The sequence below is a fragment of the Neurospora crassa genome, linkage group I (genome assembly GCF_000182925.2).
Source record: "Neurospora crassa OR74A linkage group I, whole genome shotgun sequence".
Classification (NCBI taxonomy): Eukaryota; Fungi; Ascomycota; class Sordariomycetes; order Sordariales; family Sordariaceae; genus Neurospora; species Neurospora crassa.
The window spans coordinates 1,447,721-1,464,170 of NC_026501.1; the positions used below are offsets into that span (position 1 = coordinate 1,447,721).

At 51.5% G+C, this 16,450-nt stretch overlaps 5 protein-coding genes across 5 annotated transcripts; 3 read left to right on the forward strand and 2 right to left on the reverse strand.

Annotated features, from left to right (window-relative positions):
• Positions 1–19: 19 nt before the first annotated feature.
• NCU02076 (eukaryotic translation initiation factor 4E) lies at positions 20–2,381 on the reverse strand. Its single transcript, XM_959510.3, has 3 exons — positions 1,495–2,381; positions 1,339–1,410; positions 20–1,271 (listed from the first exon to the last, which is right to left on the reverse strand). The coding sequence occupies exons 1-3, from the start codon at positions 1,678–1,680 to the stop codon at positions 783–785; spliced, it is 747 nt and encodes a 248-aa protein (XP_964603.1). The 5' UTR covers positions 1,681–2,381; the 3' UTR covers positions 20–782.
• Positions 2,382–3,170: 789 nt separating this feature from the next.
• hsp70-2 (heat shock protein 70-2) lies at positions 3,171–5,983 on the forward strand. The gene is made up of 5 exons (XM_959509.3): positions 3,171–3,304; positions 3,494–3,671; positions 3,730–3,898; positions 3,976–4,254; positions 4,514–5,983. Exons 1-5 carry the CDS (start codon positions 3,262–3,264, stop codon positions 5,600–5,602), a joined length of 1,758 nt encoding a protein of 585 aa, XP_964602.3. The 5' UTR covers positions 3,171–3,261; the 3' UTR covers positions 5,603–5,983.
• A 977-nt stretch (positions 5,984–6,960) lies between these two features.
• NCU02074 (endoplasmic oxidoreductin-1) lies at positions 6,961–10,219 on the forward strand. The gene is made up of 3 exons (XM_959508.2): positions 6,961–7,742; positions 7,808–9,618; positions 9,724–10,219. The coding sequence occupies exons 1-3, from the start codon at positions 7,656–7,658 to the stop codon at positions 9,830–9,832; spliced, it is 2,007 nt and encodes a 668-aa protein (XP_964601.1). The 5' UTR covers positions 6,961–7,655; the 3' UTR covers positions 9,833–10,219.
• A 999-nt stretch (positions 10,220–11,218) lies between these two features.
• Positions 11,219–12,766, reverse strand: NCU02073 (hypothetical protein; the record flags this gene model as incomplete). The annotated part of the gene is made up of 1 exon (XM_959507.2): positions 11,219–12,766. The coding sequence occupies one exon, from the start codon at positions 12,764–12,766 to the stop codon at positions 11,672–11,674; it is 1,095 nt and encodes a 364-aa protein (XP_964600.2). The 3' UTR covers positions 11,219–11,671.
• Positions 12,767–15,075: 2,309 nt separating this feature from the next.
• On the forward strand, positions 15,076–16,165 carry NCU02071 (hypothetical protein). The gene is made up of 2 exons (XM_959505.2): positions 15,076–15,619; positions 15,681–16,165. The coding sequence occupies exons 1-2, from the start codon at positions 15,128–15,130 to the stop codon at positions 16,101–16,103; spliced, it is 915 nt and encodes a 304-aa protein (XP_964598.1). The 5' UTR covers positions 15,076–15,127; the 3' UTR covers positions 16,104–16,165.
• Positions 16,166–16,450: the final 285 nt, after the last annotated feature.

Genomic DNA, 16,450 nt, shown 5'->3' on the forward strand with positions numbered 1-16,450 from the left:
TAAGTTGGTGTTGTAAGAGATCAATTCCTCTAGTAAAAAGCTCGCTGACTCTCAAGGCAAACTATGAGTGGTGCCCAGGACGGCTGTTCACAACCAGAGGTAACAAGCCATAGTTTCCTGTTCCGAGCCTTTAACGTTAATGTTAGTCAACAAAGACGCATGTCCATTTCCGGCCAAATGTAGAGGACCAATGCTTTTATTCCTCACTAAGCTCCTATCAATGTCCCATATCCCGCGACGACTGTGACCCATGCCCGCCGCAAAAGCCCAACACACCATACACATGCTCTCTCAGGAACCCGATGGAAATAGTGCGGCAACCCCATCTCGTCCTGAGTGTAAACCATTCTCTAATTCCATGACAGCCCAGGCTCAGATCTATGCATAAATCTGTGAGTGGGAGGCCACTTGGTATAAAACCGACTTAAAGGCTGCCTTAACTTCCAAAGTCAAATAACGCCATGATAAGGACCTCAATAGAGCTGCTGAATGAAATGTAAAAAGGATTTTTGGAAACCGACGCCACGGCTAGATTCCCCCATTCCCGACTCCCGTGTTCCTCCACCAAGTAAATGAAGCGGGTAGCTTTTTCGTCAACGAGATATCCCATATTTCTATGCGTTGTCGTCTGCGTGTATGCCGCCGCCGAGACCGCATGTCGTTCTTTTTCGAACGTCGTAGATATTATAAGCGGCCCGTTGTATGCATGATAACGAAGCTGCCTGCTAAAGCCGGGCTGGACTTTAGCTTGTCAATGACATGGCCAAAACTAGAGAGCGCATTTAGACGGTCATCTTGGCACGAGCGCGAGAGCTGCCGCTGTGAGCGGATTCCGTGTGGCCGGAGAACTCGAGAGCCTCGTTGGGCGGGAGCTGGAGGACCTCCTTGAAGCGGCGGCCGATAGCCATCAGGATCTCCTTGCCCTTCTCAGGGGATCTACCCTTGCCGCCAGAAATGTCTCCGTCGCCGCGGCCGGGAATGTGCTTGCCGATAGTGCGAGTCCAGACACCAACACGGAAGAAGGCCTTGCGGACGTTGACGACAACGCCCATGACCTCACCGTCCTCCTCATCCTCGAGAGTCTCGCCGATCGCAGCAAGCATAGTATGCAGCCAGATCTCGTCAATGTTGACATTGCGCTTCTCCTTGAACTGGTAAGACCACTTGCCACCGTGCTTGTTCTGGGGATCCTCCCACTCGGGGCGCACGCCCTCCTTGAAGAGATGGTAATCGGACTTGAGAGCAAGCTCTGATACCGGGGCGATGTTGTTCTGCGCGTGTTTTGGTCAGCATGCATGTTGCGCAAAGCGTGGGGTGCGAGAGCGCTCATAGACATACATATACACCCCAGAACTCCTCGACCGTCTCAAAGGTGATAACCTCCTTCAGGAGATCATTCCAGTTGTCGCCCTGGTCGCGATGATGTTAGCTGACTGCATCGTATGGTGGGGCAGGTGGTGGGCGAAGGGAGGGGGGGGGAAGGGGGAAACCAACCTTTCCGCTTGAGGGCTTGGTGAACCAAAGGGTCCAGCGGTTGGAGAGAGGGTGCTTGACATTGAAGTGCTCCTTGTCGTGGAAGACGGTGACGGTCTTGTCGTCCTTGGCGGCGGCAGCGTCGCCGTTGGTGTTGCCGCCCTCGGGGCTGATAGGGATGGTGGTGAGATCGACTTGCTCGGACATGGTGGCGGTTGTGATGTTGCGATGGGGGTTTGGAAAGTGGATGTTGATCAAAGTGTGTCGTTCCGACCGACAAAGGGCGACGAGAACGGAGTCGAAGCTAACAAGGACTGAGCTTGGACAGACGGACCCACAAAAAAAGCAGTTTATGCCCAAGAAAGTGATCTAAGCGTGCGCGGCGTGTGGAAGCGCGAATCGATTGGGGACTGCGGGCGAGGGGGGTGCTCCAACTTGGGGGATCCACGATACGATTCGGTCAGATGTTTTGGATTATGTATGTGGTCTGTTTTTGCCTGGGGGATGACTGCTCTTCCGAGGAAAAGTGGAAGTTCAAGATGCTTGGTTGTTGAGAAAAAAGGTGAGATGTTGAGAGGGAGAAAGAAGAAGACGGGGAACAAGTTGAAGTTTGTCACGGCAAAAAAAGAGGAAATTCAGTGTCTAGACGCGTGGTCCAAGCACTCAGGATCTAGACGGCAGGTGCGACTTGCGACTTGAGGGTGAAATTATCTGAGACTTGTTGTTGCTCCAGGCAAACAAGTCGGTTGCTCTTTCAAACACTGAGGCGGTAGAGCAGATAGAGAGGCCCGGGGTATACTACCGTACCTTGGGTACTTATTCTCTACACAGAGTTATGATAGTCCAAGGAGAGTTTGGTTGACAGCTGAGACTTGAACTATGATCAGAGAGTGGATGTTTTCTCGGAGGCACGAATCGAAGAATTTTTGGGATTGGCAGTTGCCCATGGAGGCCAACTGACAAATTTCAGTGTAGTCGCAATCACAAGCAGCGAGTAGGTACCTAGACCTGATGCAGACAATGCCATGCCAACACCTGGTGTTACGGCGATGCATCCTGCAGCAATCATTCGCGTAACGATTGGTAACAGAAGTGTTTCTTTCCAAACCATCGCCGCTTCCAGACTCCCAGAGTCCTCGGCAGTCAAACTTGCACAGACTCACAATGGCCACCCGACTTCACTCCCATCCGAGTCGTTCAGTCTCATCATTCAGTTGCCCTGTCATGTCAGCGAGTCAACAATCCAATGAAACGAATCCCGTCTTTCCTGCAACTGCCTACAGACCCCTCCCCCTCCTCCACTTCGAAAAGTTGCCCTTGCCCACCCTGCACTGCAGTCCTTGCTAGCGCCCCCAGAAGAGACCGGAGGCGCTCAAGGTGAAAAAAAGTTCCCAGGGACAAGACCCCTCAACGCCCCTCCCACACCCCCATGTCGGTCAAACCCAGCCAGTCGTAGGCTTCGATCGAAGGAGACTGGGACCAGATATCACGGGTAGTATCACGTGTAGAGCTTAGATAAGATAGTGGCCATACCCAACCATGCCCGATCCAGGCTAGCCAGTGGGGAAAACCGGGGCGGTTGGCCATGCAGCAGAAAAAAGTTGCGGCGCAGTTGAAAATTTCAAAATTGAAAGTCGCCCGGCCTGCCCTGCCCCACGTAGCCCACTCTTTCAGCGACTGGACCGGCTCAGGCCTTTTAAAACCCTTCAACTCCCTCCTCGTCCCCTTCGTTGTTGCCAGCTTCAGCTCAGTCTCGACATTCCCTTTCAAGACAACACTATCTTCATCATGGCGGACGAAGTTTACGATGGTGCCATTGGCATCGATCTTGGTATGTTTAACCTTTTTATAAGACCCGCCGTGCGCAATATCACGTTATTGTCGCCGTTGTTGCGACCTGTTTGCGCCCGAGTTTTTGTTTTTGTGCGTTTTTGGGCATCACCAAGGGCAACGGCGCACTCGGTCAAGACTCATGCATATGTGAAGTGAACACCATGCTAACCTCAATCCTTTCATATAGGTACTACCTACTCTTGCGTTGCCATCTACGAGGGTACCAATGTCGAGATCATTGCCAACGAGCAGGGTAGCTTCACCACTCCCTCTTTCGTCTCCTTCACTCCCGAGGAGCGTTTGATCGGTGAGGCCGCCAAGAACCAGGCCGCCATGAACCCGAAGAACACCGTCTTCGATGTCAAGTACGCTCTATCCAGTATCCCAGTCTCAAAAGAAGCAGCCTCACTAACGCACCTCCAGGCGTCTTATCGGTCGCCGCATCGATGACCCCACCGTCAAGAAGGACCAGGAGTCCTGGCCCTTCAAGGTTGTCGACGATGGTGCCGGCAACCCCAAGGTTGAGGTTGACTACCTCAACGGTGTCCACACCTTCTCCCCCCAGGAGATCTCCGCCATGGTCCTCACCAAGGTAAGCCACAGCCATATCCGAGCTTCCGGATCTGTACGCATAAGAACCGCACTCTAACATGTGCTTCCACAACACAGATGAAGGAGATTGCCGAGGTCAAGCTTGGCAAGAAGGTTGAGAAGGCTGTCATCACTGTCCCTGCCTACTTCAACGACAACCAGCGTCAGGCTACCAAGGATGCTGGTGCCATTGCCGGCCTCAACGTCCTCCGTATCATCAACGAGCCCACCGCTGCCGCCATTGCCTACGGTCTCGGTGCCAACAAGTCCAACAAGGAGCGCAACGTCCTCATCTACGATCTCGGTGGTGGTACTTTCGATGTCTCCCTCCTCAACATCCAGGGTGGTGTCTTCACCGTCAAGGCCACCGCTGGTGACACCCATCTTGGTGGTCAGGACTTCGACACCAACCTTCTCGACTACTGCAAAAAAGAATTCACTAGGAAGGAATGTAGAACCCGAAACCGCTCCCTCTTCCCTTTCCCTTCTTTCCGGAATTTTTCCCGATTTTTTTCGAGTTTTTTTTCGATTTCTTTCGATTTTTCTTCAATTTTTTTTGTCCGGGGAAAAATCAACGAACTGCACGCAAAGGATTTAGACTAACTCTTTTTTACAGACCAAGAAGGATCTCTCCGGTGATGCCCGTGCCCTCCGTCGTCTCCGCACTGCTTGCGAGCGTGCCAAGCGTACCCTCTCTTCTGGTGCCCAGACCACCATCGAGATCGACTCTCTCTTTGATGGTGAGGACTTCAACATCAACGTCACTCGTGCCCGTTTCGAGGACTTGAACGCCAAGGCCTTCTCCGGTACCCTCGAGCCTGTTGCCCAGGTCCTCAAGGATGCTGGCATTGAGAAGTCCGCCGTTGACGAGATCGTCCTTGTCGGTGGTTCTACCCGTATCCCCAAGGTCCAGAAGCTCCTCAGCGAGTTCTTCGACGGCAAGAAGCTCGAGAAGTCCATCAACCCCGATGAGGCTGTCGCCTACGGTGCCGCCGTCCAGGCCGGTATCCTCTCCGGCAAGGCCACCTCCGCCGAGACCTCCGACCTCCTCCTCCTCGATGTCGTTCCCCTCTCCCTCGGTGTCGCCATGGAGGGCAACATCTTCGCCCCCGTCGTCCCCCGTGGCCAGACTGTGCCCACCATCAAGAAGCGCACCTTCACCACTGTTGCCGACAACCAGCAGACCGTTCAGTTCCCCGTTTACCAGGGTGAGCGTGTCAACTGCGAGGACAACACCTCCCTCGGCGAGTTCACTCTTGCTCCTATCCCTCCCATGAAGGCTGGTGAGCCCGTCCTCGAGGTCGTCTTCGAGGTCGACGTCAACGGTATCCTCAAGGTCACCGCCACTGAGAAGACCTCTGGCCGCTCTGCCAACATCACCATCTCCAACTCCGTTGGCAAGCTCTCTTCCTCCGAGATCGAGAAGATGGTTGAGGAGGCTGAGAAGTTCAAGAGCAACGACGAGGCCTTCTCCAAGCGCTTCGAGGCCAAGCAGCAGCTCGAGTCCTACATCTCCCGCGTTGAGGAGATCGTCTCCGACCCCACTCTCTCCCTCAAGCTCAAGCGCGGCCAGAAGGAGAAGATTGAGCAGTCCCTCTCCGAGGCCATGAGCCAGCTCGAGATTGAGGACTCCTCCGCCGAGGACCTCAAGAAGAAGGAGCTTGCCCTCAAGCGCCTCGTCACCAAGGCCATGTCTTCCCGCTAAATTACCTTTTAGCTTAACGAAGTGTATGATGCTCGCCTTCCATCTACCAATGGGCGCGATACTTGGGAATAGGAACAGGAACTTTAATTGAAGGCAGGATCTTGTCTTGTATCGGCACGACGTCTTCATATACCTCGTTCATTGGGACCGGATACTCAAAAGTTGGGGGGGCCATGTGTATTTGATCTGCATTCTACGGCATCAGTCGCAGCCCCGGGCAGGGAATGGTTGTTTCCGAGAACGAATGACATACCGGATGGATTTCTTTTCCTTGCCTTTTAGCGCCATTGATCTCTTTATTTATGACCCAAAATCTCTTCGGCGCAACTGCATGTAGACTGGGGAAGGTGCAAAAACAATACAAACGATGAACAAAACTTATTCTGTCCCTCTTTGATGCAAAATGTGACTTTGTCTTGTTTGTGATTCTGAACTTGTGTTGTCGGATGTGTCGTCCATTCTACAAGGCCTGATAACATCATGTTTAGCCATGTTGATGTAAGCGCTCATGCCTTTATGATTCATTCGTAGGCATCGCTGTATTGTATAGAGACATGTTGATACAATGACCAATGCATGATACCTTGAATTAAATGCGTTGCCTAGCAAGTCATATGGGTCTTTTTACTTGGGTTATGGCAAAGGCAATGTTGCCAATGCCTGTACAGTATCCTTTTATGGCTTTGATTCATTAACATATGCCCATCTACATTAGGCCGATGCCTCCATTAGCAGACATTAGGAATAGACCAGTTCTTGAAAAGGGCTGTTACCAATCTTGATGTGTATCTTGAAATTGTGTTGTGGTGTTGTTATCGACGGACTTTACATGTGGTCTTGGCTTTCGGATCCCAACCCGGACGGTTGCCAAGATGGCTGACATCTTGGACTTCACACAACTGAACCCATCTCTATGTTTGAGAGAAATTATTGTAATGCTCAAGGTAGTCTAAGGATACCTTGGGAGATTCGCAACAAGTATATTTCTGAAGAAGCATTACCTTGCCGCTTGAAGAGGGAGCAATATCCTAGGATTTGAAGGCATGGAAAAGATCACAGTACCTGAATCACAAGCTCACCAGGTCTTAACCGTTCATCAATAATTTCTCTTGTGTCTTTATGAAGCCATCCGATACTGTAAATTCGAGGATGTAGTTGTGGTAGACCCGGACGATGCTTGGAACAGCAAAACGGAAGTGAACATCTTTCTCAAGAGTCAAAGGAGCGACATGATTGGACAGATGCAAGGGGCCGCCACACCCGGACGGTGCCGCAGTGCATCGTCAGGTCAGTCGAGAAAAAGGTCGTTCGGTCAGCAATTTGACATCTGCTGATTTTCTCAATCTCCATCTGGACACCTTTCCAGAACATGACCTTTGGGAGATCTAATTCGTACCAATTGATCGCTCTTTCGTCCGGAGTGAAACAAACAGAATGCTTCGCCTCCTTTGTATGGAGGCCCAGGTTCGGGATGATTATTAAGACGAAGTCCGGTACGGGAAATCAGACATAACAGCCGGTAGTGGACAGATCATTCGAAAACACATCTCCGCCTAGAACTATATGTCCCCTAGTCTCCCACATGTCCATTTCTTTCAGTGTGTCTGTCTCTTTGTTGTTTCCCTACCTTATTCAGCCCGTTATTGACTGCGCTTGCCTCACCCGGACCCCTGTCAGTGCGCTGTCCGTGTGTGCTTTATCGAATCTTCGATAAGAATTCCTTCCCTTCGGCAGCCTGTCACAGAAGACAGATAACCCCTGCAGAGAGCGACGTCACAGTCTAGACACGTTGAACTGGCCCCTAAAAGTGTACCTCGAGCATCTCGGGAAGCACCACGGATTACCAGGTAGAGGTACCTTTTCATCTCTACACGGGCATTGCTATACGTCGAAAACATCGGATTATCTGAGAACAGCTACGGTCTGGCCACCGTTGCCCCGAAACCCTTGGAAGACCCAAGGTCAACGTATAATTAGCTAGACTGGCCTCTTTCAAGCTGCCGCTTGCGCCTGGAGGAGACAAGTTCCGGACAAGCAACAACAGCCGCTCACCATGAAGCCCGCATCGCGGCTTTTCTACTTGTCGCTCTTTGCGCTCTGGAGTCCCGAAGCGCAGTGTAAGAGCGATGAATCATGCGCTGTAAGTCCAAGGTACCGTGCACTAGTAGGGAGCTGTCCGAAGCTAACAGGCAATTCTCCTCCTAGATATCACCAAAAGCCATTGTCAGTGATGCATGCGCCTCCTATTCCACCCTCGAACAGCTCAACCGCGACATCAAGCCCGCCCTCGAGGACCTAACACGGACGACCGATTTCTTCTCACATTACCGCCTGAACCTCTTCAACAAGGAATGTCCCTTCTGGAACGACGAGAACGGCATGTGCGGGAACATCGCCTGCGCCGTGGAGACCCTCGACAACGAAGAAGACATACCCGAAGTATGGCGTGCCAAAGAGCTTGGCAAGCTCGAAGGACCCCGGGCTAAGCATCCGGGAAAGTCCGTCCAGAAAGAAGAACCAAAGCGTCCGCTCCAGGGCAAGCTAGGCGAGGACGTAGGCGAGTCCTGCGTGGTGGAATACGACGACGAATGCGACGACCGCGACTACTGCGTACCGGACGACGAAGGCGCATCCTCCAAGGGCGATTACGTTTCTCTCCTGCGTAATCCTGAGCGCTTCACTGGGTATGCCGGCGACGGCGCCAAGCAGGTCTGGGACGCCATCTACCGCGAGAACTGCTTCCAGAAATCCTCCTTCCCCAAGTCCGCATCGTTGGGCGACACCTACTCAGTCCCCAAGAATCCCGCAGCCCAGGATTTCCGCGCTGTCATGCAAGCTGCCGGTCGGCAGCATATGCTCGAGCAGCAGCGCGAGCAGAACCCGCTGGTCCCCTTCGTCACCAAGACCGGTCTCGAGAGCGAAGACGAGTGTCTCGAGAAGCGCGTCTTCTACAAGATCGTCAGCGGCATGCACGCGTCCATCTCGACGCACCTCTGCTGGGACTTTTTGAATCAGACCACCGGCCAGTGGCAGCCCAACTTGTCCTGCTACATCAACCGCCTGCACAAGTTCCCCGAACGCATCAGCAATCTGTACTTTAACTACGCCCTGCTCACCCGCGCCGTCGCCAAACTCGGGCCTTACCTCTCCTCCCACGAGGAGTACACCTTTTGCACGGGCGACCCGGCCCAAGACGCCGACACACGCGCCAAGGTCCTCGCTGTCACCTCTAAGGCCGCTAACACCGTGCCTGGACCTGTGTTCGACGAGTCGATCATGTTCAAGAACGGCGAGGGCCCTTCGCTGAAGGAAGACTTCCGCAACCGCTTCCGCAACATCTCAAGACTGATGGACTGCGTCGGCTGCGACAAGTGTCGATTGTGGGGCAAGTTACAGACGGCCGGATACGGAACTGCGCTCAAGGTTCTCTTCGAGTTCGCTAACAACGACACTTCCGCGACATCTTCTGAGACTGACGAGATCCCGTTCAAGCTTAAGCGCACCGAGCTGGTGGCACTGTTCAACACTTATGCGCGGTTGAGCAGCAGTTTGGACGCTATTCAGAAATTTAGGGCGATGGTTGAGGAGAGCGAGGAGGGACAACAACCTCAATCCCACGAACAGATCGAAGGATCCGAAAATTCGGGAGCCCATCACATCCCTGACCGAGCCAAGAAGCCGAGACACGTTATCGTTCCGACGCCCGATGCCGCTGATCACGCTGAAGCGTCCGACACAAATACAGCCACAACCGCTGTAGACGAGGCCAAAGCGGCGGGGGTTACTCCTGCTCCGAAGGTTGAGCATCAGCAACAGGTTGAGGTTGACAACAACGATGATGATGATGATGATGATGAATTCCACGAGTTCCAGCGACAACCGCAACAGCCCGATACCGACCCCAACTTTGTCTACAAGAAGAGAACCCTCAAGGATGACTTCGAAAACGAGTTCAGGGCGGTATTCGCGGCATTCAAGCTGGTGATCAGGAGCTATCTCAATTTGCCTGCATTGATGTGAGTTTTCTTATCCCTCTGTTTCCACATTCCATTCCTCCTCTGGCCTTTTGTCACTCGTTGGTGCTGTTCACTTTGTTAACGAATTGGTCAATCACGAAATAGCTACGAAATTACCATCACCGAACTTAAACGCTTCTGGCAGTTTTACGTCGGTTTGCCCGTCATGCCGCGGACTTGGGAGTTCAGGAGACCTAGTCTTGATGAGCTTTGATGCAAGCTTAAGTTTTCTTTCAGCTTTGATATCGACCAGAGTAATAGACTATTCTATGAGGTAGAGAGACGGAGCCTTTTTCTTCATTCTTGTTTATTTTATAATAAAAGCCAGGCTTTTTTTTGTTAGTCGTTGGAATCACACTATCATGACAAATGTTGATGGGATCAAAAAATGATGCTTTTCATGTTATACCACTCGCTTGGCGTTTCTCCTTGGCCCTCGGTCTCATGGTCAATACATACACACACAGCGTAAACACCAATCAATCACTTTTCGTGTGTACCTGTATGACTCTTTCAAGTACTCTACTACGCGCACGTTGGTGGGCATCTTCTTCTTCTCTGGTTTTTTTTTTCTTTCTTTTTCTTTCTTTTTCTTTCTTTTTCTTTCTTTTTCTTTCTTTTTCTTTCTTTTTCTTTTCACGTTGCATGTTCCGCCCCCTTCCCCAGGTTTCTCCGTCCGATTAGATACTAGGTGACATACAGGTAGCTCCCAGTTTGAATTATCCGTGTCTATGGAACACTTGCATGTGATTTCGAACTTGTTACATGCATCAACCACTCATCCTGTTTTTGGTCCGCCGAATATGATGTCCTTGTTTCGAAGCTTGGAGAAAGGGTCTTCTGGACAAAGTGTCTGATGCAGGCTGGCTGTAGAGACTCTTTGGGGGGGGAAAAAAAAGAAAAAAAGGAAAAACAAAGGAGGAGAGAGAGAGAGAGATAGCAACAAAAGGGGGAAAAAAAGAGCGAAGAAAAGAAAGAAGAATATGCTTTCCCCTCCTTGAGCACTGGACAGGGCATAACACGGCGCGCTACAAGCCAACATACCGTAGAGTATTGCGAGACTGGCCCAACACTATCTTTTTTTTTTTTTTTTTAAGGGCGCCGGGCAGATAGCAGAAAAGATGGCCAGAATTATGCCTGCGCTCCCCTGTGAGCACGCATATGCCGGTAGGAAAATAATACTTTTCCAGTTAGTGAAAACTCGAGGACATATGCCTACCACTTGTCAATTTACACACACATGCTAATGCACAGCGGCCAGCCTAAATCTGCCAGCTACCTACATATACTTGTACATATACCATATACCATATGTCCGACGCCCCAAAGAGGGATACCGCACAAAGACTCGGGCGAATGATCTTTACTTAGGTTTCCTGGATATCAGGCACAATCTGCAAGTATAGGTACTGCCGAGAATTTGTGCATTTTATGCCCACCAAAATAAGTGAGGGAGGCGTGTTGCTACCGTGGAAGACTGTGAATTTGAATTTTCTAATGTCCTACTCACCTTTTTCCTACTATCTTCCCCAAGGAGTTGTTGGAAGGTGGTGATATCCAAAATCACCGTCTTGCACACGACTTTTGATGATGACGGTTTCTTGCAACGATCCATTTCCAGATATGTTGGAAAATGACCTAGAGACTCTCACCTGATGGAAAGCCTGAAGTATGGTACTTAGTACACAAACGGCATCTCCATGTCGTTTTTTTTCTTAGACGAAATGTTTTGGATATCTGTAACTGCTCTCTCCCTTGCGCGACAAACGTCTGAATCCAGGTGCATATCGAGAAATTGTCGGGACGAGAAGACTCGATCGCATCCGGGGCACGAAAACCGTTCTGCATCGTTGTCGAGGCCCTTTGATATCTCCAGGTGGGACTCGAGGCAATGCAGGCAATCTCTCCCCTCCGTATCGAAATACTCTTCGGGGTTGCACCCATGCTCGGAAGGGCTTGAGTTGCTTTCTTCCCCTTGGCCCTAACAGACTGAGGGCGTTCCTAGGCCAGATGAGTATGGCTTGACGCGTGAGAACTGGCAAGGCCAGCGTTCCTATGTAGTCTTGACTGGTAAGGCGAGACCCTTATCAGGTAGCTCGAACCTGGTAACGTGGTTTCCAATCTTGACCTTGACCGTTTCAACGCGAAAACTTGAGCCAGTACAAAGTTTGTCCCTGATCGACATGTTTTCACTATACATGGTTTTGCAGTCGTCAAAGATTGAATCCGTCAGCTGCTTCAACGATTCACTTGGACGAGCGTGAGTCCAGGCTATCGTGACGTGAAAGCGGTAGCCCATGTCTTGCGAATCATAGAGTGGCGGTTGACCGTACTCTTTCGCGGTCTTGTTGCATCGTTGAAGTAGGGTGGTCAGTCGTGGGTTGGGGCTCGAATCTGCAGTGGTCATGCCAGTGTTCTGAACCTCACGCACCCGCAGGACTAAGAACGATCGGGTGCTTTCCTCGGATCGATACCAATTGACTCCTCCGGAAAAGTCCACCACGAAAGGGCTTACACCACTTGACCTCAACGCTCTGGTTACATCGTCAAGAAAAGCGTCTTTATTCTTTGAGGTCAGTGTAAGTGGGGCCGACAGGCTGATGTGCAATGGCTTGTCCACAGGTAACTCTGGATCTCGCAAGGCCGTGCTGATTTTGACTCCCTCGAGGTCGGGGTAACGTTGAGCAGCAGCAGCTACCCTGGTCTGAAGCTTGTCAACAAGCGACGAGAGGAGCTCACGATCCCCTGAGCTGGGATCCCAATCGATATATACGTGGCTCGGCCAGTTGCCGGGAATATGAGGGACCTGGCGCTGACGTCCTTGGTGCAGGGAAGGATCGTCAGAGACAGCAGTTCGAGTGTTAGAGGCGTATAAATCATTGAAGCGATCTGAGATGGGTGGGAGAGATGATGTTGACTTGGGTGCCGGTTTTGGCGGTATGGTGTGGGTGCCAGAGCTTCGGCCAAGTGGGGCAATCGGAGTGGAAGCCGGAGCCGAGGGTGGGGCCCGAGTGCCGATGTCACCGTTCCGGCGCTTCTTGAGCTGGGGAGGAATATTTGTTGAACTTGATTTTGGTCCGTCCGATGAGCTTCCACACTCGGACTCGGATCCGGACCCGGAATCATAATCTACCAGAGGCCGTTTCATGACTGGCCTGTAACGGGCGGCTTGGTGACGGAGGTTGCTGAGAAGATAGCTGGCTGACCGGCTGAGTAGAGGGGAGCTGATGTCTGGCTCTAAATGTGTGGCCGAGTGGGTGGTGTACCATACAAAAAAGAAACGCCCTAAAGAAAGAACGGTCAAGCCAACCTCCGGGCGAATGGCCGAAAAGAGAGTCAAGATGTTCCGGTAACAAAAGAATGAAACTCGGTTTGAAGTTGCTGAGCTTGGGAATGGTTTCGCCAGATCGTCGAGGTTTGCTCGAAAGATTTTTGAGGTTGAGTTGCCGCGGTGCCTGGCTCACTGGGTTCTTTCATTTCTGTGTCGCGACGGGAATTTTGAAGCGTGAAGTAGACTCGACGGCAAGATTGAGCGAGCCCTTGGCAAGACATGGCGGTAACCGCGGCTTCCACCTGCACTCCCGCACTTTCTTCCCTCTCTCCGATCTGGCCTTCTATCCGCACATCGATTAGATTCAAGTTGCTGTCTCTTTGATGCAGACGATGACTTCTTTCTAAACTTGCTGTGTAGATTCAAGTCATATTTCTAATCCAGCCATTGTATGTACCCTAGGTACCTACCTACTGTAGGCCCCAAATGACCTGCAGTGCCTTCCACTACTTTCCATGTGTGGGCAGAATCTTTCAGTTTGTCAATATCATCACCCGCACCCCGCAACCACGACCGACCAGCCTAACAACCCCAAACATGCCGTCGCTGGCCCGGCCTGGACCTTTGGTCTAGATTGCATCCCTCTCCAGGTTGGCTCAATGCCCTGCGACTAATGCTCGGCTGGCGGTCATGCTGCCCAACTGAAATGAAGCCGCCGATCTGCTGGACACATCTGTTTTCGAGGAGGCTAGTAGGAGGGGAAAGAGGATGGCAATTATAGGAAATATTGCACCGCTTCGATACCTTTCAATCTGTCCTCGGTAAACGTCCATCTCCTTGTATTTTGGTTCGTTCCGTTTGCTCTTTCAATCTAGGTCCAACAAGTACTAACAGCTTCCGTCATGATGTCCGCTGTGCTACCTCAACCCGGCCTCAACTTTAACTTCAACCTATCTACTATTTTAGCTACTGTCGATCCCCTGCATCAAGGGCCCTAGACATAATGTCTGAACCAGCTGTACTCACAGCCCTCCGGAAGCCATGGCGGCCGCACAATTGTCCACTCCGAGACACCCGAGACTGGAACTAAAAAGCGGGAGGGATGACGGAACGTACAACGACAACGACGACCAGGTGTACGACAAGCACTGCGTAAGCTTTTATCGTCCTTTGCCCTTTACAACCCATGTCGCCCCACAGATCGCCGTGCCCAACCGTCACACTTTGGGGCCCTCGACAAGAAGTCAAAGTCGTCAGCTCTAAAAAAAAAAAACTCTAGCATGGCAGCATGGAAGAATCACCGCCACCAGATCAAAGATGACGGGATGGCTCCCGGTTTCGGCTTTGGCGGGATTTGCATCGATGTTGACTTGTCCTCCAGTTGTGGTGATGATCGCAAGCGCTATCAGTTCCCCCCGTTTTGTTAACAGTTGCGCCTGGTGATGCCGTATTCACTTAACATCCCTGTTAGTGACGACAGCCATTCATAAAGTCCCGGGTGTTGCGTCACTCCCACCACGTTCCTGCTGATCCCCTGCCAAGGCGCAGCCACTTGAAGACCTCTCCCAACTGCAATGATGCTTAGGTTCGTCCGGCTTGGTCGACACAGGACCCTGTGTGTAAGTAAGCGTCGGGACACATATAAACTGCATGGTCATGCCTCTCTATTATTTGCTCCGTTCTCTTTTTCTCCCGGACATATGTGTATATATTATTAAAAAGGACACCTACTTATTTACACACCTACGCCTCGCATCTTGCCCGCATCCCTCTACTCCACGGCTTGCACTTATACGCCCGATTAGGCAAGCAAGTATATTTTAAGACCACTCTACCAACCCGAGCCCAGCGAATAATTCACAACTTGCATACAAGGCCTGCTCGTCATACACAGTTCCGCCGTGTGCCAGTCCTACTTGTCCAATTTTTGGTACCCACCGTCACAGGTGCTCACTTGCGTCTACGTCACGCCAGGCATTCCGAAGAAATATTTCTACTCCGTCAATTTTCGAGTTGGGGAAATAGTATTAATCGAAGAGCAAACCCACCTTCTTCGCAACTTATCCACAACACTTTCCGGTAACCAAGTTGGAAAAGAAGAAAACCTTATATACCTACGCCTAGCCCTTTCCACAACCCGCTGGAACCAGGACACTTTCTCAGCATCACCCTCACCGATTTGTGGGAACCCTCACCCGGAAACCTGAAGCACTCGCTCAACGAGAATACCAAGACACAATGGCTCATCAAACCGGTCGACCTCGTGCCAGCTCCCTGAAGGAGCGTTACCCCGGGGACATGTCCCACCGGCCACTCGCCATGCTCGAGCGAGACTACCGGGCTGCCGATCGAACACCCAACCTACGCAACCCCCGCCGTCAGCAACCTATCGATATCATCGACACTTTAGACATCACTGGCCCCGGACGCGGCTTCATGTACCACCATGACGGCCCATACGATGCCACCCTGGCGTCCCGTAACCGCAACAAGAAGTATTCGCCCGTTGAAGCAGTCAAGGACTCCAATATGGCGGCTCTCAGGGCTACTCCCCGTGAGTATGTCCAGGATTCGCTGATCAAGCATGTTCCCTTGCAAGGAACCGCCGTCATCCCTCCCGGGATGCGCGATCTTGCCGGACGCACCATGGACTACCAAGAAGGCACGGATATGATGCGTGAGGGAGCCACCAACGGAAACGCCTCCGCCTACAAGAGATGGGCGGGTTATGTATGTTTCTTTTTCCCCCTCCCCAAAGATCCCTCCATGGACTAACAGAAAACCAATTTAGCAATACCACCCGGATGACCTCAAAGGCAAGGGCGAGCCCTCCTACACCATCGAGAAGCAGCTCAAAGACCACAAGGCCACCCCCTCCCGTGGCCTTGCCCGTAGCTATAGCTACGGCAACTACAACTACGCCTCCAAGGAAGGCGGCGAGAGCATGCTTGAGATGCAACCGCGTTCTACCCACTACTTGGACGTTCCTGGCTCTAGCTCGGGTCTGATGGGCTACCAGCAGAAAGAGGGCAACGCCAAAGTTCGTCAAAGAAGCGTGAGCAATGCTACGCCTACGACTACGGGATACGGAGGAGGAGGAGGTTACTCGAACGACTACGAAGGAGAGTCTGGGGGTTTGCGCAGAAGTAATACCACGGGCAAAACCATTGCGCAGTCGCTGAAGAGGAGGTTGGGCAGTCTCAAGCGGAAGTAAGTGTAAAGAGAAGGAGGTTGGTTGTAAGGAAGATCGATTGGATATGAGAGAGGCACTTGCACCTTTTTTTTTTTTTTTTTTTTTTGGATATGGGAAAAGACGGAAGGATATGGACTCGAGTGATGAGATGAGAAGCTGCGGCATATGGCTTGTTGACCGCCTTATACTTTCATCTTTTTCTTTTTCCTTCTTTTTGCTTCTTTTTGGCTTGTTTCTCTTTCTCGTTTTTTTCAATTTTTTGTTTTCTTTTTGGACGGACGAGGAAGCGATTTTTTATTGGGAATCCTGAATTGGCTGGACAGGATGGATGGTGGAAACAAAGAAAGAGCGAAAGAGTGAGACGGGAT

Coding starts and splice junctions, on each gene's coding strand:
- NCU02076 (XM_959510.3), bottom strand. CDS start 1,680: ATGTCCGAGCAAGTCGATCTCACCACCATCCCTATCAGCCCCGAGGGC. Junction 1,411..1,494: donor CCAAGCCCTCAAGCGGAAAG/GTTGGTTTCCCC, acceptor CATCGCGACCAG/GGCGACAACTGGAATGATCT. Junction 1,272..1,338: donor AGGAGTTCTGGGGTGTATAT/GTATGTCTATGA, acceptor AAACACGCGCAG/AACAACATCGCCCCGGTATC.
- hsp70-2 (XM_959509.3), top strand. CDS start 3,262: ATGGCGGACGAAGTTTACGATGGTGCCATTGGCATCGATCTTG. Junction 3,305..3,493: donor TGCCATTGGCATCGATCTTG/GTATGTTTAACC, acceptor CCTTTCATATAG/GTACTACCTACTCTTGCGTT. Junction 3,899..3,975: donor CCGCCATGGTCCTCACCAAG/GTAAGCCACAGC, acceptor TCCACAACACAG/ATGAAGGAGATTGCCGAGGT.
- NCU02074 (XM_959508.2), top strand. CDS start 7,656: ATGAAGCCCGCATCGCGGCTTTTCTACTTGTCGCTCTTTGCGCTCTGG. Junction 7,743..7,807: donor AGAGCGATGAATCATGCGCT/GTAAGTCCAAGG, acceptor TTCTCCTCCTAG/ATATCACCAAAAGCCATTGT. Junction 9,619..9,723: donor CTCAATTTGCCTGCATTGAT/GTGAGTTTTCTT, acceptor ATCACGAAATAG/CTACGAAATTACCATCACCG.
- NCU02071 (XM_959505.2), top strand. CDS start 15,128: ATGGCTCATCAAACCGGTCGACCTCGTGCCAGCTCCCTGAAGGAGCGT. Junction 15,620..15,680: donor ACAAGAGATGGGCGGGTTAT/GTATGTTTCTTT, acceptor AAACCAATTTAG/CAATACCACCCGGATGACCT.